The sequence below is a fragment of the Tenrec ecaudatus genome, chromosome 6 (genome assembly GCF_050624435.1).
Source record: "Tenrec ecaudatus isolate mTenEca1 chromosome 6, mTenEca1.hap1, whole genome shotgun sequence".
NCBI classification, from domain to species: Eukaryota; Metazoa; Chordata; class Mammalia; order Afrosoricida; family Tenrecidae; genus Tenrec; species Tenrec ecaudatus.
The window spans coordinates 11,743,958-11,764,393 of NC_134535.1; the positions used below are offsets into that span (position 1 = coordinate 11,743,958).

General features: G+C 47.4%; 1 protein-coding gene across 1 annotated transcript in view; it reads left to right on the forward strand.

Moving 5' to 3' along the window:
- Positions 1-20,436, forward strand: part of SREBF2 (sterol regulatory element binding transcription factor 2) — a 63,528-nt gene that overhangs the window by 29,310 nt on the left and 13,782 nt on the right. The window contains exons 2-10 of the mRNA XM_075553652.1: positions 4,889-5,317; positions 6,498-6,679; positions 9,784-9,930; positions 11,498-11,719; positions 12,533-12,647; positions 12,742-12,923; positions 14,377-14,569; positions 15,043-15,224; positions 17,779-18,055. Coding sequence (XP_075409767.1) covers positions 4,889-5,317; positions 6,498-6,679; positions 9,784-9,930; positions 11,498-11,719; positions 12,533-12,647; positions 12,742-12,923; positions 14,377-14,569; positions 15,043-15,224; positions 17,779-18,055 — 1,929 coding nt within the window. The remainder of the gene's footprint in view (positions 1-4,888; positions 5,318-6,497; positions 6,680-9,783; positions 9,931-11,497; positions 11,720-12,532; positions 12,648-12,741; positions 12,924-14,376; positions 14,570-15,042; positions 15,225-17,778; positions 18,056-20,436) is intronic.

Sequence of the window (20,436 nt, forward strand, 5' to 3'; positions counted from 1 at the left end):
TTTGTGAATTTTTAGTTATGCTTGATGGAGGACTGTTTATGCTACAAATTAGGGCCCATAGTTTGCCCTTAATTTTCTTCCATGATTTTTGTAGTTTTAGGTTGTGTGTGGGGGTACTCTCCTCCCCTTAAAATGGAATTTTTTTTTCAAAAAAATTTTTAACAAAACCTTTTCACCTTCAAACTGTTCTCCATCACACTTAATACATTAGTCAAATCTGCGGATCCATTTTTGGAAATATTTTTCAAACTCACCTGTTTGGATGGCTGACAGCACCTCCCTTGTTTATTTTTTCTTCACCACTTCTACGTGGTCAGATCTATGTCCTTTCATGTCCCTTTTCATTTGTGGAAACAAAAAGTCGCAAGGAGCTAGGTCAGGTGAATAAAGTGCACAGGCTAAGGAGAGGCATGCTGCTTTTTGGGAAAAACTGGCGCACTGAAATGGCTGCGTGAACAGGCAAATCCAGTTTCCCATCTGCCACAAATCAGGCTTTTTTGTCACACAGTTAAGCTGTCTTTTCAGAACCTCTAAATAGAAAGCTTGATTTACAGTCTGATCTGGTGGAACAAACTCCAGATGCACTACGAGTCAACATTTTCTGCGTTTTGGAAGTTGATGGACATCAGAACAAAGTTTTGTCATTAATCGACTTTTGAAATGAGAAAACCACTTGTGCACTTGGGTTTTTCCCATAGTGCGGTTCTCATAAGCTGTGTTCAACATCACAACAGTTTCTGCGGCATTTTCCTGAATGGGAACTAAAATCTCACAGCCTCCGCTGTTCTCTTAAATCAGCCATCAATAAAGCAAGGTTCTAGTGAAACTGCTTTTAGGAAAAAATTCACTATGACCAGAGAGAACCTTCCCAGGTGATAACCCTGGCTTTCTGCTAACTCAGAGTGAGTTGCTTGATGCTCGCCCTAGCGGGAAGAGTGCGTACTACAAAAATTCTGCTTTGCCCTGCTCAATTCTGGGTTTTCTTGGGTATCTACTTGTATGTTTTGGTCTTTGATCCAACTTGAGCTAGTTTTTTTTTTAATGACGCAAGGTATGAATCTGTTTCATTTTTATGCAAATGATTATTCCGTTTTGTCTGTACCATTTGTTAGAGAGACTGTCTCTTCCCTATTTGTTGGATGCCTGCCCTTTGTTGAAGCTCAGTAGTTCATAATAAATGGATGGATTTACTTCAATGTTCTCAGTTCTGTTCCATTGGTCTATGTATCTCTTATTGTACTGGTACCAGGCTTTTAAGCTACATGGCAATGTAATAGGTTCCGAGGTCAGCAAGTTATATGAGGCTTCCTACTTTGCTTTATTTCTTCAATACTGTCTTGCTTATCCAGGATCTCTTTCCTTTCTACATAAACTTAATTCATTTTTCCTTAGCTATAAATCGATTTGGGTTGCCTTTACAATGTTAAGTCTTTCTGCCCATGAGCATGGCATGTTTTGTATAAGCCCTTCACATTCCAGTTTAGGTTGATTCCAAAGTATTTCATTTTTTTGGTGACTGATGTAAATGGACTATTGTAAATTGGGAACCCCCAATACTTTAAGGGTTCTTTTTGTTAGTATAGAGGAACCTCACTCATGTTTGTGTGTTGATCTTGTACCCTGTCATTTGCTGAATCCTATTCGTTCAAGTAGCTTTCTGTAGAATCTCTATGCATAAGATCATGACATCTTCAAATGGGGGATTGTTTTACGTCTTTACCAATTTGTTTGCCTTTTACTTCCCTTTCTTGCCCTATTACTCTGGCGAGGACCTCAAATACAACATTGAGTAAGAGTGGCGGTAGAGAGCATCTCTATCTGGTTCCTGTTCTAAAGGGAAATGCTTTCATTCTTTCTTGACTGATGATATTGTAAGTGCTTGATTGTGCGTATATAAATTATGTTCAGGATTTTCCCTTCTATTACTGTGTTCTGTTTTAGTTTTTCAGTCATTTTGTTGGGGGTTTACTGAGTTTTTACCAGCAAAAAGTGTTGGACATATCAAATATTTTCTATATGAATTGATCAGGTCATGTAGCTCTTTTACTTTGTTTTATTTATATGGTATATTATGTTGATTGGTTTTCTAATTAATAGTTTAGTTGATATCATACAACTCAATTTTTTTTTAATTTTAACAATTTATTAGGGGCTCATACAAGTCTTATGACAGTTCATACATATACATACATCAATTATATAAAGCACATCTGTACAGTCTTTGCCCTAATCATTTTTTTCTCCTCTTTTCTTTTTTTACATTTTATTAGGGACTCATACAACTCTTATCACCATCCATACATATACATACATCAATTGTATAAAGCACATCCATACATTCCCTGCCCCAATCATTCTCAAGGCATTTGCTCTCCACTTAAGCCCCTTGCATCAGGTCCTCATTTTTTTTTCCCCTCCCTCCCCTTTCCCCCCTCCCTCATGTGCCCTTGGTAATTTATACCTCGTTATTTTGTCATATCTTGCCCTATCCGGAGTCTCCCTTCCCCCCTTCTCTGCTGTCCCTCTCCCAGGGAAGAAGTCACATGTGGATCCTTGTAATCAGTTCCCCCTTTCCAACCCACTCACCCTCCACTCTCCCAGCATCGTCCCTCACACCCTTGACAACTCAATTGTTTAAGCCTATTAAAATAATTGTGCAGTCGTAACTAGAATCCGCCCTAGAACATGTTCTTCCTTCTTGTACTCATTGTGTTTTTGATACTGAGCTATCCTTGCATACTGATGGATCCCACTTGGTCATGAAATATTTTTTTGATAAGGTGTTGGATTCCATTGGCTAAAATTTTGTTGTTTTTACATCTGTATTCCTGAAGGATGTTGGTCTATAGTTTTCTTTTTAAGTGGTATCTTTGCCTGACTTTTGTATCAGGGTATACTTGCTTCAAAGGATGGATTTGGGAGTATTCTATTTTTGTGTGTGTTTTAGAATAGCTTGAGTAGATGGTATCAGCTTTTCCCTGAATGTTTGGTTGCATTCTGTGAAACTGGATCAGGGGGTTTTGGGCTGCTGCTGTTATTAGGGTTTTTTGGGGGGTGGTTTTTTAATAGCCACTTTAATTTCTTCTTTTGTTAGAGTTCTGTTCAAGTATTCTCTCTTAGTCTAAGTTAGTTTAGGTAGGTAGTGTGCTTCTAGAGATTTGTCTGTTTCTAGATTTTCACATGTGTTGCAGTACAGCTCTTCTCAGTACTCTGTTCTCGTTGTCTATTTCCAGGGGTTCTGTAGTGATGCCAACACCCACTCATACACTCCTTACATACATGACAGAAGCAACCCACTCCAGAGGAACTTGTTGGCATTTGGGGGGAGTTACTAGAGGTGGTTCTCTTTTCTTTTTGTGGCAGTGTGTAGTATCCAAACAGAGCTTCTGTGGCCTTGCAGTTCGGAAGGGAAAGTATCATATTCCAGGAACAAACAGTGACTTTGTTAGGAAGACTGTTAGAGAGAAAAGGGGAGGTAAGAGGGGGTTGTCAAGAGATTGACAAAATCTACTTACAGCATAGTTGAGCTAGACTCCTCCTGATAGGAGCCAGCCCCAAGAAGACGCCGTATCAGAATGAGTGGGTATTAGCTTGGGTTTTTGTAAACGGTTCGGAGGAGAGAGCAGAAGGAAGAAGATCTTACAGGTGTAGAAGCCATTAGGGCCAAGAACCTGAAGTCTGATCTAAAAGCAGGGCCTCCAGGTAGACAGCCCAAAGAAGAGCAGAGCTGGCCATTGACCCTGTGCCCTTCTGTGCAGTCTAGTCCAGTAGCACGGAGCCAAGACCGGGCTCTGATCCTGACAATGTCCTGACTTAGCCAAGCTAGCTCCCTGTTCTGGATTCCAAATATAATCTTTCCATTCTTTCTACCCCCAAGGGCCATCAACTCCATCTTCCCTCAGGATCCCTGAGGCACTGGGCCAGCCTCGGGCTGGACCCATGGGGCTTAGCCCCTCTGGTGGAGAAGGCCCAGTGGGGGGGGGTGGGTCTGGGCTAAGAAAGCAAAGCTGCTTGGGGCTGGAAGAGACAGCACTACTCTGGGATAGTGATTATCTTTTCTCTGTCTTCCTGCTCCCAGTGGTGTAATGGGCCAGTAGTATCCTCCCCACCTAGTACAGAGGTCGAGTCTAGGTTTTAAAATCAGCTAAGAACGTGCACAGAGAGGACCTGGAGGGGAGGGGAGGAGTGATGAAACCCTCAGAAAAGTCCTGTCCTGTTGTCTTGGGACCCTTGAATGGGCTAGCTGATCCCCACATGAGAGAGCACCAGGGTTCCTGACTCATCTCTGGCATGGCACCCATGGCTTCTTAGGCAAATTTGAAATCTAGGAGCTATTTTTTTAACTTTTGATCATTTTATTGGGGGCTCTTACAACTCTTACTACAATCCATACATCAGTTATACCAAGCATATTTTTACATATGTTGCCATCATTCATTTCTAGATAATTACTTTCTATTGAGCTCTTGATACTAGCTCCTCTTTTTCCTCCCTTCCCCTCGTGACCCCTTGATAGATAATAAATTACTATTATTTTCATATCTCACATGGACTACTGTCTCCCTTTTCCCGTGGTTTCTGTTGTTCTTCCCCCTAAAGGAGGAGTGTGTGTCAGTCATTATGCTCGGTTCCCCCTTCCTCTCCTCTCCCTACCCTTCTGCTGTTCCCGTTCCTGCTACTGGATTGTGTGTGTCGTGAACTCTTATCTATACTTGTGTACATGCTCAGTTTAGTCCAAAGTGAGAAGCATCACTGGGGTCATGATAGTGGGGGGAGGGGGCGGGGTGAGGAAGCCTCAAGGAACCAGAGGACTATCGTGTGTTTCATCAGCTAGGAGCTATTTTGGATGATAATGAAATCTGCTGTCCATTTGTCCATTTGCTCACAGAGATGCTGCAGTTCGTCAGCAATCAGGTGGGAGAATTCCCGGACTTGTTTTCTGAACAGCTGTGTGGCTCCTTCCCTGGCGGTGGCAGTTCCAGTAGCGGCATTTCCAGCAGCAGCAGCAACGGTGGGGGCAGCAGTGGCGGAACTGTGGACCCCTTGACGCAGCGCTCATTCATCCAGGTTCCTTTGCCTTCCTTTGCCACCTCAACCACCTCCCCGCAGGCTCCGACCCTGCAGGTCAAGGTGCCTTCCACCACAGTCCCTACCCCTCCTCGGAGTGCGCCAGTTCTTCAGCCTCGACCCCAGCCCCCAGCCCATGCACAGCTGCAGCAACAGACCGTAGTGGTCACCCCGACCTTCAGCACTGCCCCCCAGACGAGGATCATCCAGCAGCCCCTCATCTACCAGAACGCAGCCACCAGTTTCCAAGGTGACTCCCCACTCCAATGTAATGAACATGGGTGGTTCAAAATGTTTATGGGCCTGTGTTCAGACTGACAGGTAGGCTGTGAATAACCCTGTCCTACTTAGGTAAGGTGACCAGATTTTAACATGGGTAAAGCGGGACACCATTGATAAAACTCATATCCTGGCAAAATAGCCACACGGCAGCCGAAAACCGTATACCCTAGCTTGTCGTGCATTCTTTCCAGAAATCAGGATTTTTTTTAAAACGCCACGAGATGCGGAAAAAATTGTTAAAAATTGGGACGTCTGGTCACCTTAGGGTCTAGACTACACCCTGGGACCTTGTCTGAAGGAGTGATAAATAACTAGCCGTGAGAACAGTACCCAGGAACACTTCCCATTATGCCTCATCAAATACCTTAAGACCACCCCATGACTCTTGGTCTAAGATGCCAACAAGCACAGTAGACCCAGGGGACTGGAGGGTGAGGCCTGAATAAATTAAGCTAGAAACATGCCCACCTTTTCCCAAGGCCACAGGCTGTTCATAGCGCTCATGTGTTGATGCAGACATTTGACCTCCCACAGGAGAAGATGAAGTCCTGGTACTCCATCCCTGAAGAGTGGGTCTCCCGGTAGCCCTCAGCCAGTGCTGAGTGAGGGAACGGCTGATATTGGCGAGTTTTCTGGGTGGGGCTGCACTCAGCGCTGCCTCTTCGCTGATTCCTTAGGGTGCTGAGAACCCGATGGAGGAGGTAGAACTGCTTGGTCAGCTTTGAGGATTTAGGGGTGGGCATGGGGTGCGAGGCAGTCATCCCAAAGTGCACTTCCTCCCCAGGAGGGATGGCGGCTGTGAAACCTCACCACCATCACCCTCAAGCAGTGCTGACTTGGATGGGTATCTGTGGCCTCTCTAGTTGGGTTGAGTTGAGTTGTTGGCTCAGTGACTTTCCCCAGAACCCAGAGCAGTGAAACTATTTGTACTCAATCCCTCAGAAGTGGGTACAGCTCTTCTGGAATGTTCTTGTTCTTTAGACTAGCTTGTAAATTGTCATCACATTCTTCTTCTTAGCAGCAGGTGGGGGTTGAACCCCTCGGGAGTCACTGGTCCCTCAAGTGATTGCAGCAGCAGCAGGGACAAGGTACTCCTAGGCCAGGCACTCCCAGGAATACCACGTGACCCTTTCTTCTCTTTTCCTAAGTCCTTCAGCCTCAAGTCCAAAGCCTGGTGACATCCTCCCAGGTACAGCCAGTCACCATCCAGCAGCAAGTACAGACGGTACAGGCCCAGCGGGTGCTGACACAGACGGCCAATGGCACACTGCAGACATTGGCCCCTGCCACCGTGCAGACAGTGGCCGCTCCCCAGGTGCAGCAGGTCCCGGTAGGTGTCTGGAGGGGATTTATGGAGGCATGGTTGGGACTGTCACTGTGTCCCTGATTAGAGGTGTGGTCTGCATTTAAGAAGGGCTGCCACAGTGTACAAGGACTGGTTAGGGCTGCAGGCCACAGCACACACCAGCTAGCACTGGATCTGGACTGGAGACTGGCAGAAACCACGTCTGCCGCACAACACAGGGCACCAGGCACACACATATGTATGCACGCTCGCTCACTGAAGTTGTTCCCTGACTTACATAAATACCAGGTAAAGACATTGGGCATACAATGGTGCGGTAAAAGTGGAACAGGAAATAAGTGCTAAAATGGTATCTTTCCATTGATTTTCTTTTTTTTTTTTAAATTAAATATTTTTATTGGGGCCTCTTAGATCTTTTATCTTAATCCATACATTCAAATCCATTGTGTCAGGCACAATTGTACATATGTTGCCATCATCGTTTTCAAAGCATTTTCTTTCTACTTGAGCCCTTGGTATCAGCTCTTCATTTTTCCCCCGTCCTCTCTCATGAGCCCTTGATAAGTTATAAATTATTGTTTTCATATCTTACATTGTTCTCTGTCACCCTTCATCCACTTTCCTGTTGTTCATCCCCCAGGGAGAAGATTATATATTGATCCTGGTGATCGATTCCCCCTTTCTCCTCCCACCTTCACCTTGTCCTCCTGATATCTCTATTCTCATTGTTGGCCCTGAGAGGTTTATCTGTCCTGGATTCCTTGTGTTGCAGGCTCTTTGATTTTCTTTGTACTTTTCTTATTACCATCTCTTCTACAGTAGCCACTGAGCATGTATTATTTTTAGAATCTGAAAATTTTTTATAGAATATTATTCATCTGTCTGTTGTAATGTGGTAGCTTGTGTGTTGCTGTGATGCTGGGTGTTATACCAGACTTAGACAGTATAGGAAGCAGGACCTAGCAATGTGCGTCTGACAAAATTGGTCCGTGAAACGTTATGACTAACAATGGAACACTGTCTGAATGGTGCTGGAAGATGGGCCGCTCAGGTTGAAAGGCACTCACAATCCTTTAAGGAAGAGCTACTCCTTTAAGTAACTCAACCCAAACGGAGACTATTGTGATTTATAGCAGCCACCCTCCACAGGGTGTCCAAGGCTGTAAATCTTGACAACCTAGATAGCTTCATCTGCCTCCCTTGGAGCGCCTGGTGGATCTGAGTCACTCACAAGTCTAGTGCCTACCCAACAGTGCCACCTGGGCTTCTTTCTTCAAAGTCAAGTCAACCTAATGACATGAATGAAGTAAAACTTTCAGGACCGTCATTTCCTGGTATAGTATGCCTCAAAATGAGAAGAAACAGCCGCAAACATCTATTAATGATTGCTGTGTGGAATGTATGAAGTATGAATCTAGGGAAATTGGATGTCATTAGAAGTAAAGTAGAATGCATACAGATAGATAGTCTAGACATTAACAAACTAAAGTGAACTGGTTTTGGCCAGTTTGAATCAGACAAACATGGTCTACTATGCTGGGGATGACAAATTGAAGGTGTTGCTTCCATTGTGTATATATATATATATATATAAATTTAAGATCTATCCTTGAATATAGTACAGTCAGTGATAAAGTAATATATGCACAAATTTTGTATAACTATTATTCTAATTTTTACTTCAACTACATATGCCAAAGAAACTAAATATTGCACAAACTTTTTTAGTCTGAAATTGACCAACTATGCAGTCTATACATTGATAATTGCTGGTGATTGGAATGCAGAACAAAGAAGCATCTGTAGCTGGAAAACATGCTTTGGTGATAGAACAAGATTGCATGATAGAATTTTACAAGGTAGTGGCTTATTCATTGCAAATAACTTTTTTTCAACAACATAAATGGCGACTATACACATGGACCCACTGGGTAGAATACCCAGGAATCAAATCAACTGCCTACGTCTGTGGAAGAGATGGTGGCGAAGCAGTGTTATTAGTCAGGACAAGGCCAGTGTCAACTGTGGAACAAACTATCAGTTGCTCAGATTCCAGTTGCAGTGAGAGCTGAAGAAAATGAAAACAAGTCCAAGAGTCAAGTACAGTCTTGAGGACATTTTAGAGATCACTGAGAACAATAATGCATGAAGGTCATTTTTAAAAGCATTAAATATACATAGATGAAAGAAAAGACTGAAATGGATACCAGAAGAGACTTTGAACCTGGAAGATTGAGTACGTAAAGGGAATAGAAGAAATAATGAAATAAAAGTGCTGAACAGAAGATTTTAAAGGGCAAAAAGGAAAGCATTAAAACAAAATGTGCAAAGACCTAGAATTAAAAACCAAAACTGAAGCATCTACTTGACAGCACCTCACAACTGTAAGAAAATGTAGCCCGCTATAATTGTTGTTAGGTGCTATCAGGTCAGTTCCAACTCATGGCAACCCTGTGCACCACTGAACGAGACACTGCCCAGTCCTGCACCATCCTCGTGCACGTGTTTCTTTACGCCTCAGCCTATTGTAGCCACAGTGTCAGTTTATCTCATTAAATGTCTTTCTTGCTGACCCTCTGTTTTACCAAGCGTAATGTCCTTCTCTAGGGACTGGCCCTGCTGGATAATGTGTCCAAAATACATGAGACAGAGTCTCCCCATCCTCGCTTCAAAAGACCATTCTGGCTGTACCTCTTTCAAGACAGATTTGCTCTTAGACAATCGTTATATTTCAAATACAAGCAACCATCTAGGGGTGTCATTTCTGCATCTCACCTGGGTTCCTGGCTTTCCAGTTTCCAAAATAAGACCGTTCTCCTTTCCCCACCCAGCCTTTCCCACTCGACCCCTCCTTGGTCACCAGCTCTGAGCTTCTTGGAGCTTTTCAGCCATCAAACCCAGAATTCTCTTCAATCATTCCTCCTTCCTAACCCCTCCCCCCAGAACCCAGATGGTATAAGATAGCTAGCCCTTCAGAATGGGCTTCTGTGAGGTTTCCTGTTTGGTTTTTTGTTTGTATCCCCCATGTCATGAAAATGACCTTTTGTTTCTTCAAGCTTCTGTGCAGTAAGCTATACATGCAAAATAGGAAGATAACGTGACCTCTCCCCCGGCTTCCTCCACTCCAGGTCCTGGTACAGCCACAGATCATCAAGACAGATTCCCTTGTTTTGACCACACTGAAGACAGATGGCAGCCCAGTCATGGCCACAGTCCAGAACCCGGCCCTCACCGCCCTCACCACCCCCATCCAGACAGCCGCCCTGCAAGTACCAGTAAGAGTGGCCTGGCCCCCGCCTTCCTCTTGCCTCCTCTTAAAAGTCCCTGGCCTCACCAGATACAATCTCTATCTGCTCAGTGGGTGTCGGCTTGCTTAAGAGTTGGTCAGTCACAGTGCAAATGTCACTACCCTCCTTTAACTTAGATGTATTTTCTTTGAAGAAGTACCAGCAATGTGTGCTCTATGGTGGGGTTATGGGGCCTGCATGGAAAGAGGGGAGAACAGTGGAGGAGCCCCAGTTCCTGGACAGTAGCTCTCCCCAGGGCCACTTGGCTCTCTGTTTCTACTGCTGGAAGTTAGGGCCACCAGGCAGGGAGGGACTCCAAAGTAAGGGACACTGGAGGTACCCATCCTTAGGTATGGGCTCTCTGCCACTTTTAACAAGAGAATCTCAATAGAGAAAAAGCAATACAAACAAAGGGGAAAAAAATTCCATTGTGGATGAGTCAGGTCTAACTCAGCAGCCCTATGGATGGAAGCCAGGTAAGTTCCGATGCGAAAGCACTGGCTTCATTCATGAAATCCAAATGCTGTGCATGCCCCAACTCCCCATCATGGTGAGATTATGCCTAGCAGCAAGTAAAAGAACTGTTCGTGCATTTAGCACGGATGTGCCAACGAGCCCATTCCTGTGAATTTCAACAAGAAGCAAAGCTAAGCTATCGTGACAGGTCAGAGCAGAAGTGAGAGCGGGGGGGACAGTGTTGGCTGGGGAGGGGTCTGACAGAACTTCCTGAGGGAGGGAAGTGGGCTTCACCTTACGTGGGTGCCTGCACAGGTGTCTTTTCCCTACACAAAAACTCATCCATTCAGGATTGTCTTGGGTGAAATTGATGTCCTGGTGACTAGTGGAGAGCAAGCGCAGCCCTGGTGATGTGTTGGTTACACGTTGCGCTGCTCACCGCACAGACTGCAGTTGGAAACCACCAGCCGCTCCATGGGAGAAAGACAAGGCTTTCTTCTCCCACAGAGTCAGAAATCCACAGGGACGGTTCTACCCTGTCCTATGGGATCATCTTGAGTGGGAATGGACCCTGATAGCAGTGAGTTTGTAGTGATAGTGAGCAACTTTTTTTTTTATCGGCCATTTGAGGATTGGGACCACTGTTTTAAAGAAATTAAAGTCAGGGAAAATGGAAACAAAAGAGGGAAGGTTGAAGGGAAAAAAGCAGTGACCTAAATAAATTGTTCTGAGCTATTTGGTGGCCAAATGGTGTAAGGAAGTACAGGAAGCTACTTAAAAGTCGCCCCAGGGGGGAAATATGCCAGACAATTTCCCAAGAAAGGAGCCTGCATCTGTGGGCCACCGATGCTGGCTGGACTGGTGGCTATCAGTTTGACAGCAAAACCTCCTTCAGAGGTTAAGACATTGAGATTTTAACCCTATTTTCGTGTGATTTACTGACAGCAGTCCTGAAAGGGCACAGGGGCTGGGAGGCTGTTGCCTTCTCGGGCTCCTGGGGCCTGACTTAACTAGCCCTGGCCCCGTGAGCCAGTGTCTGTTGTGGGGTTGCTTGGTCCAGACCACAGATGCTGTCATTCCAATCCTATGTCTATTCTAGACCCTGGTGGGCAGCAATGGTACCATTCTGACCACTATGCCGGTGATGATGGGGCAGGAAAAAGTGCCCATTAAGCAGGTCCCCGGGGGAATCAAGCAGCTCGAGCCTCCCAAGGAGGGGGAAAGACGGACAACCCATAACATCATTGAGAAGCGCTATCGCTCCTCGATCAACGACAAAATCATTGAGCTGAAGGATCTAGTCATGGGGACCGATGCCAAGGTAGGTTCTAAGCAAAACGGTACCTCACACCCAACCCTGCTCCTTCTACTAGTCTTTGCTGAGGAACAGAGATGGTACTTGACGTAGGCCCAAGTTAAGGGAATGCAAGATGCGATGCTTGCTTTGTTCAAGAACGTTGGTGCTTGTCAAGATGGGAAGCCATTTAAATGTTGGACAAAAGGGCCCATGGCCTGCTGGGACCATTGGCTCTGCTCAGCACTTGCCATGGGTTCCAGTGTCCCAGGTGGAGAGATGGTCACACACCCGGGGCCAGGTGCTGGACAGTATGTTCCCTGGAGTCGGCTGATGCCACTGCTGGCTGGCTGTCAGTTGTATTCAGGGGTGGTTGTTGCTACTAGTTCGGGAAGGGAGATAAAAAATGGAGATTGTGTTTTTGACCCAATCTAATCATTGCCCATGTTTATTTAGTATTGTAGTGAATGTCTCTCCAGGCAGCTAGGAAATTCTGATCTGTTTAGCTAAGAGATTTGTTTTCTCCTTCCGTCTGATCTATTTGTTCACATAAGAATTTTATTTTTTTCCTGGTTGCCTACAAATCTTAAAGATATTATTCTATCTTTCTCTAAGAGAACCATCCAGGAATGTTCTGTTTGTTTTCTTAAGTGGATGGCCTCGTGTGTGCCATCCTAAGAAGCAGAGAATTACATGCAGTTCACTGACCAGAGATACCAAATAGCTTGTCCTGGTGGCACAGCCTCCTGCTCCAGAGCCCTTCCTACTCAGTGGGCACTGCATCCTGTGGCTGTGTTCTACCCGCACTAACCTGGGGTTTTCACCCATCCCCCTCCCCAGATGCACAAGTCTGGTGTTCTGAGGAAAGCCATCGACTACATCAAATACCTGCAGCAGGTCAACCACAAGTTGCGTCAGGAGAACATGGTGCTGAAGTTAGCGAATCAGAAGAACAGTGAGTGAGCTCATTGGGGTTATGGGGCAGGGGGGTGGCTATGGGGTGAAGCTTCTGTCAAGCAGGCCGTTCATCATCTGGGCTTTCTCTGCAGAGCTCCTGAAGGGCATCGACCTAGGCAGCCTGGTGGACAATGACATGGACCTGAAGATGGATGACTTTAACCAGAATGTCCTCCTGATGTCGCCTCCAGCTTCAGATTCAGGGTCACAGGCCGGTTTCTCCCCTTACTCCATCGACTCTGAACCAGGAAGCCCTCTGTTGGACGATGCCAAGGTCCCAACTTTTGAAACCCATCTCCTCTAAGACAACGTAGGGCGGGGGGATGCAGGTCAGGGGGTGGGTACAGGTCTGAGCCAGGATCTCCGAGCATCCGGGGTCCTGTGGATCTCCAAGGAACTTCCTGGGGAAGTAAACAGGTTTTAGTGGATGAGGAAAGAGAGCCAGGACCTGCAGGGGGAGGCAGCCCTCGCTCTGATAGCTTCCTGCTGAAAAGGCCACCAGAGAGAAATAAGAAAGCGATCTAAACGGGGCCATGGAGCAGCTGTGGGTTCCGAGGCTCCTCACTGCTTCCCTCCCCTGTAATGGGCCTGGCAAGACCACTTTGTGGGGTTGATCAGTTGGCTGAGGACGAAGCTGCTTCTGAATTCTCTTTCCGGAAACGATGACAATTTGCAATCTAACAGATAACAGTCCAGCCAAGTGTTGTTTTTTTTATAGTCCCTGACAGCCCCTGGCAATTGTGGCTTAATGGAGTTAGTTAAAAGAGGCTGAAAGCCTAATGATGTTCTTGGAGCCTGTGGAGAGGAGGGGGCTAAGAACTGGATTCTGACCCAGTCATATCCTCGGCCTATACCCAGCTCCACAGTGTAGTCAGGAACTTCATTTCACTAAGGAAACTCTGCTTTGGAAGTCTTTCATGAATGTGGTTCTGTGGGGTAACAGTAGGCCATGTGACATAGAAATAGCATTAATGAGGCTTATGGAGTCCTTGGGTGGTGCAAATGGAAGCACTTGGTTGCTGTCCGAAAGGTTGGTGGTTCGATCCTACCCAGAATTACCCCAGAAGACAGGCCTGGTGGTCTGTTTGTGAAAGGTCACAGCTTTAAAAACCCTATGGATCAGACAAGGGCCACCCCAAGTCAGCATCGCTCAGTGGCAACTAAAAACTGTGTTGTCAGAAGAAATGTCTGGGTGATTTGGAACTGTTGAGAAGGAGCAGTGGGGAGGACCCAACTCCTAAGGGGCAAGGGAGTAGGGGTCTCTGTCTTCAGTTCACCTTCTAAAATGGGGGCAGGTCAGTCATGTCCTCAGTCTACTTTACTGAAGTCTAATTTCTATGCAGTAAAACACACCTGTTGTAAGTGTACAGTGTGATGAGGCTTGACAGACATAGAAACCTGTACCTCTCACTACAGTCAAAGGCAGCCGGAGGCAGGCAAAGCAGCAAGGGCTCACAGTAGAGGAGACTGGGCACATCACTTAAATTAGATCTCATTCTGGACTCCATAGGAACAATCTGATCGTGCTCTCTTGCACTGCGCTGAAATTCAAACCGGGACCCTTGGTGATTGGTCCCTGCTATTAGGGAGGGAGGGAGGTCTCAGAATCATGGACTCCATTCTCTCCTGGTTGAGTGTCCTCCCAGTGGAGTCCCTCTTACTTGTCAATGTCAAATGTCATCAAAGACGCTGAAGTGCTCATCGGTCCCTGACGGCTCTATTTTCAGGTCAAAGATGAGCCCGACTCTCCTCCCATGGCGCTGGGCATGGTGGACCGCTCTCGCATCCTCCTCTGCTTCCTCACCTTCCTGTGCCTCTCCTTCAACCCCCTGATGGTCCTGCTGCGCTTGGGGGGCACCCGGGACACAGACCCCCACCCCTACGCAGGCTCTGGCCGCAGCATACTGTCTTTTGAGTCAGGTGAGCAGAGGGTCCTTAGTGGCAATACACTGCCTTGTCTCCCAGATCCCAGGGATGCATGGTCATGGTTGGAAGCCTTCCCGGGTCAGAAACCACATGTGGAACCTTCGGGCTATGATTGCCCTGGGGTGGGGGAGGGGCCTGTTTGAGGAAGGATGTTCTGTGACTGTGAAGCTAGTGCCTAGTGACCTTTGACTAACAAAGATTTTCGTGACACTCAGCTCTGTAAAGACAAGGCAATAGGCCTCCCTCCCACATCTTCTGTAAAATTGCTCACCAAGTGCCTGAAGTGTGGGTTAAAGTGCGCATAACACTCCTGTTCCAAGTTCCTAATCCTTTCACTAAAAGAAGCAATCTGGTTATACTGCCCCGTCTTCTGAAAATGAGTCTCTTTCCTGCCACCACTGGGTCCATCAGCTGTCCTGCGGTCTCCCTGGGTCCTTCCTTGAGGCTCATCAAGGTGCCCTCCGTAGGTTCTGGGAGCTGGTTCGACTGGATGATGCCCAGGCTCCTCTTATGGCTGGTCAATGGCGTGATTGTCCTGAGTGTCTTTGTCAAGCTGCTGGTCCATGGGGAGCCAGTCATCCAACCACACTCTCGTTCCTCGGTCACCTTCTGGAGACACCGGAAGCAGGCAGACCTGGACCTCGCGAGGGTGAGTTCTGCTGTCTGTCCCCCTGCTTGTGCCAAGTGCCCACTGTGTGCAGTCTGGGCAACGCCCTGCCAAGGGACCCCTTTGTACTTTGCTGAGGTGGGTACTTGTGGCTGAGAGGAGGAAGAGCTCCCATGCCAGAAATAACTCCAAGGACTCAGTAAATCTACAGTCTGTATCCAGACAGAAGAATCGAGAACCTGGGAGTTTGGGGCATTCTGGAGAGGGCAAGAGGGGCTGTGGTAGGTGGACGTGGCAGAAGGACTATCCTCAAGGAGAGCATGGTGAAAAAACAGCTCTTTGACGATGACAAGTAGCTGGGGTGTCTAGGCCAGAGGTGGGGAACATCTGGCTCTCAGGCTATCATCAATATTAGTTAACATCACTCACTTCACTAAAGAGAAGCAGATCCAGCCGGCTCATTAGGGGAAAGTTAATTGTTTGACCAAATATAGCAGGCTAATCATTTTTAAGGTGATCGTTTGGTATGGCCCATGAATGATATTATAAATATCCTAATGACCTGTGGTAGAAAAAAGGTCCCGCCACTCCCACTCCCTGTCTAGATGGTAGGATACTTCAAGGAGAAAGGAAGCCTGAGGGTGGCAGAGCGGCAAGGGTCCCAAAGTGGAGGAGACTTGAGTAAAACTGGCAGGGGCTTTAGTCCTAATTCTGTGGAGAACTTTGGAAGGCCTTTGAGCAAGTGAACTTTCTTTTCTCTCTTTCTTTCTGTGGACCAAAGAGTTTATGGAAGGATTCTGGGGCCACTCACAGTGCTGAAGCAAGATGGGAACATTTTGTGTAGTCTTTGTGCATCAGAGTTTCCCTGGCAGCAGGAAGCCACAGGCCTGTTGTCATTGTCCCGCCCCCTAGGCTGCATGGCCACCATAGAGTGTCTGCTTGGCTAGCCTGGATCTGTTGGCACAGCCATCTGAGGGTTCTAGAGAAGAAATGTGACTGTTAGGCTGTCCCCAGAGTAACTCCCCAAGACATACCTCTCTCTAGCAGCTCCATCTGTGTTTGGGTGGCTGAATGAAGGATGGATGGAAGAAATAGATGGGACATGCCCAGAAACAGCTTAGGGGCTCTTGAGCAGGTGTTCATTTAAGGAGCATTTGAGATGTGAACAGGGGCGAGGTGGCAATGGCATTGAGTCAGAGAGGGGCAGGCTGACAATATGGTCAGCAGTGTCCAGGCACTAGGGAGTAAGGTGTGCTGGGAGCAGGCGGGGCTGGGGGAGCTTTACACCTGCAGGGAGATGGGTGGATGGGGAGAAGTAGGTAAGTCTTTCAACAGGGAAGAAAGGCTGGGGCAGGCTTGGTGGGAATAGCAGGCAAGAGACAGAAAGACCTTCCTGCTTTGGGGCCTAAATAGAGACACTTATTCAAGCAACCTTTCCTTGTCTGCTTTTGTAACTATGCAGGAAGCAAAGTGCAGCTGTACATGATGGGGAAGCTGACAACTTCCTTTGGTAGCCTGGGAACATGTGCCCTGAGTCTTCTAGCCTTCTGCATGAGCACACACACGGGCAGGGTTGTCCTCAATCACAATACCACAGGCTCTGCTGGAGCCCTCTTTCCAGGCTAGCAGGGACTGTGCTTCTGATCCTGGCGTAGTTTCAGTTAGCCAGGAATTTGCCTACAACCTCGGCATCAGGTTCCCCTGGAGAGTCTCAATCCCAGAGGTTTGACTCAGTGAATCTGGGTTGGGGCCGAGAGTTGGACCATCTAACAAGTTCCCAGTGATGCTACTCATCTCCAGGAACCAAACACTGTGCCCCTACAACCCTGAAAGGTCGCCTAGTTCCTCTTTTACGTCTGTGCTCTTATCTCTGGTAATGCTGTGGGAGGCCAAGCAGTGTTTTCTCAGACAGACAGGACCCAACACCACCCAGCTGCATAAAAAGCCTGAGAGGAAATACATCGTATCCCCAGAAGGATTCTGGCGGGGAATTATTATTGGGAGGCTTTCATTTTAATGTTTATAGCTTTCTGAAGTTTTCTTTCTTTCCTTACTGAGCATGTTTTACTCTGATGATGAGGTGGGAGATAGAACCAAAGTTTTTATGGAAAACCAAGGCAAAACTCTACATCTGCTTCCATGAACAAATGTTCCCTCAGTTGCCAGGGAACCAACAAAGTGGATGGTCCCAGCCGCTGTCACGGAATGGTTTGATCAAAGACTCCACAGAGGAATCCTGTTGAAAAGCGGGGAAAGGCAGAATTTCAAATTCTGGTTGTTTCCAGGCTTCTGACACCAGGGGATACAGAATAAAACCCTGAAACTATGACCTGAGATTGTCTTTCAACCTTAAACCAAATCCTCTCCTGGAGTCTTTTAAATCAACCAGCTAACCTCTTTGGGAGCCGTAGGAGGGAGGCAGTGTGTGTTCATGGAGGAGCGGAATAACCAGGCAGGCGGCTGAGAATGGTTGCTCAACTCAAAGAATGAAGTCAGAGCTACTGAGTTGTGCACAAAGACACAATAACCAAGCCAAAGGGCCATACCGCCAGCAGCCACCAACCATGGCCAGTGACACCCTCTTGCTATTTCCTAGGGGGATTTTGCAGCTGCTGCCGCCAACCTACAGACCTGCCTGTCAGTGCTGGGCCGGGCCCTGCCCACCTCCCGCATAGACCTGGCCTGCAGCCTCTCCTGGAACGTGATCCGCTACAGCCTGCAGAAGCTGCGTCTGGTCCGCTGGCTGCTCAAGAAAGTCTGCCAGCACCGGCGGGCCACCCCCACCACCACAGCGGGCTTCGAGGATGAAGCAAAGAGCAGCGCCCGGGACGCGGCCCTGGCCTACCACCGCCTACACCAGCTGCACATCACAGGTGAGGGTGACGCCGTGGTGAACTTCCTCTTCTTGAGGGTGCACGTTTTTGCTTGTTAGCCCTAATTTAGACTGTGTCCTGATGGCATTGCCCTGGCATAGTTTGGTTGGCAGGGGCACTGGTTAGGACGATTGTGGAAAAGGCTTCCTGGAGAGACCCAGGCTGACTCTGTGTGGGAGGGTGCATAGACTTCACCAGCTCTGCAGGGAGCCTTGGTGTCTGCTTAGCATGGATAGAGCCAGAGGGATGGGCGTGGGGGGTGGGGGAGGTTGGCGGGGCTGGGTTCCAGTGAGGGACAGGAGGAAGACATCAGGGAGACCAGGTTCATCTGAGGGCAGGTAGAGAGTGGGCCCAGAGGTTGGATGTCAAGGAGGCCAAACAAACTACTGGCAAATTAAAAATGAGAGGTCCCTCGAGGACGCAGTTGAGGGCACCTGGAAGTTGGGATTGAATAGCAGCACGCAGGAGCTCAGCGGGTGAGGAAAGGCGCTGAAGGAGACTGGACGAGCTCTGGTGCTACCAGCAGATGAAGAGGAGAGACGAGTGGGACCCGGGGGGATCATTGTAGTGGGTCTACAGTTAGGAATGATCTTGAGCTTTGCCCCCAGGAGGAACAGAAAATAAGGGGGCTTATGGAGTTTGGTGAAAAGGGGTCCCCTCAGCTTCGGCAGAATGCCATAATTTAAAGCAGCGGTTCTCAACCTGTGGTTCATGCCTCCTTTGGGAGTCGAATGACCCTTTTACAGGGTCGCCTAAGACCATCAGAAAACACAAATATTTCACAATCTATAATTACATATTGTTTTTGTAATTACTCACTATGCTTTAATTATGTTTAATTATGTTCAATTTGTAACAGATTCATAACAGTAGCAAAATTACAGTTATGAAGTAGCAATTAAAATAATTTTTTGGTTGGGGGGTCACCACAACATGAGGAACTATATGAAAGGGACACGACCTTAGGAAAGTTGAGAACCTCTGCTGTAAAGTGGTCCACTGCTGGGGACCCACAGGAAGGGCTGTGTAAGGAGCAGTCAGAGGAGACTTGAGCAGCGAGGATAGAACTCCAGAAGGGAGGGTAAAAGTCCAATACCAGGAAGGCCAGACAGGAACAGGTAAAGGAAGGTGCTGAAAGGGGCCTGTAAAGAGGGGAGCGGTTAGGCAGGAGAGTGAGTGGGACCTGAACTCAGAGTAGGGCATGATGGGGTCTGAAGGGGTGGGATCTGGGTAGATCTTCAGTGAAATAGACAATAGAAATGGCAATCCCATGGGCAGATCACCTGGCTTCTCCTTCTCTGCCCCTCAGTGTACCCTTGGAGGTGGAAACCGGCCTGGGTCCAGACTCAGCTCAGGTTTCTGTTCAACTCACTTGTTGACATTAAGCAGAGGGCAGAGAGGACAGAAGCACAGGTTCCCTCTTTGCCCCTAAAGAAGGAAGCCTGGCATCTCCTGGGGAAAAGGGACTGGATGAAGTGGGAGGCAGGTGTTCTCTGGGTGGGCCGGGGTGAGGTTGGAGGCCTGGCTTTGCCTACCTGGGCCTTGGGCCTTGGCATCTCTCTTGGCTGCCTGAGAGACGGTCAGCAAGCAAAGAGGCCTCCCAGCTTATGTAGTAAGAAAAAAGCTAGCCTTTGTATGACCTTTGGGCCAGGTTTACTGGCCCTCCAGCCTGTGACTGTGCCCCTCTGACTTCAGGGTCACCCCCAGGTAAATGTCAACAAGTGAGTCTTCAACCTTCATAGTGTGTTCTGCTCGGCTGTTTTTGCTCAGTTTGATATTTTGTGAGGGCTTTTTGGTAATCATAAAAATTCAAATCAGGTTTTAATTTCTCATTCCCTTTGGGGCTTTGAGCACAGAGGACTATACTAGCCAAATATAGCCATGCTGTCTGTCAGCCCTAACTTAGAGCATGGTTAAGGTGACCAGACATACCGCTTTTGGCGGGACAGTCCCGATTTTTAACAATTTTTCCCTGTCTCGCGGCATGTTTTTTGGTTGGTTTTTTTTGCATTTTTTAAAAGACCAGATTTTTGGAAAGAATGCCCGACAAGCTAGGGTATACGGTTTTCGGCTTCCGTGAGGCTATCTCGCCAGGATATGAGTTTTATCAATGGTGTCCCGCTGGTGTCCTGCTTTACCAATGTTAAAATCTGGTCACCTCAAGCATGATGCAGCATGTACCTCAGTGTCTTGGCCAGTGACCTGTAGCCCTGTCCACTCCCATTTCCTGGAGCTCTGAGTCCTGGGCTAGACTTCAGACCTGCCCTTTTCTAGCCCCAACCGCCCTGTGAGGGTGGTGACCCAGGCTGGTAACGTCTGACCCAAGCACATGAGACTCTGACTTTGCAGGGCATGTTCTGTGGGGCATCTGTCAACACGTG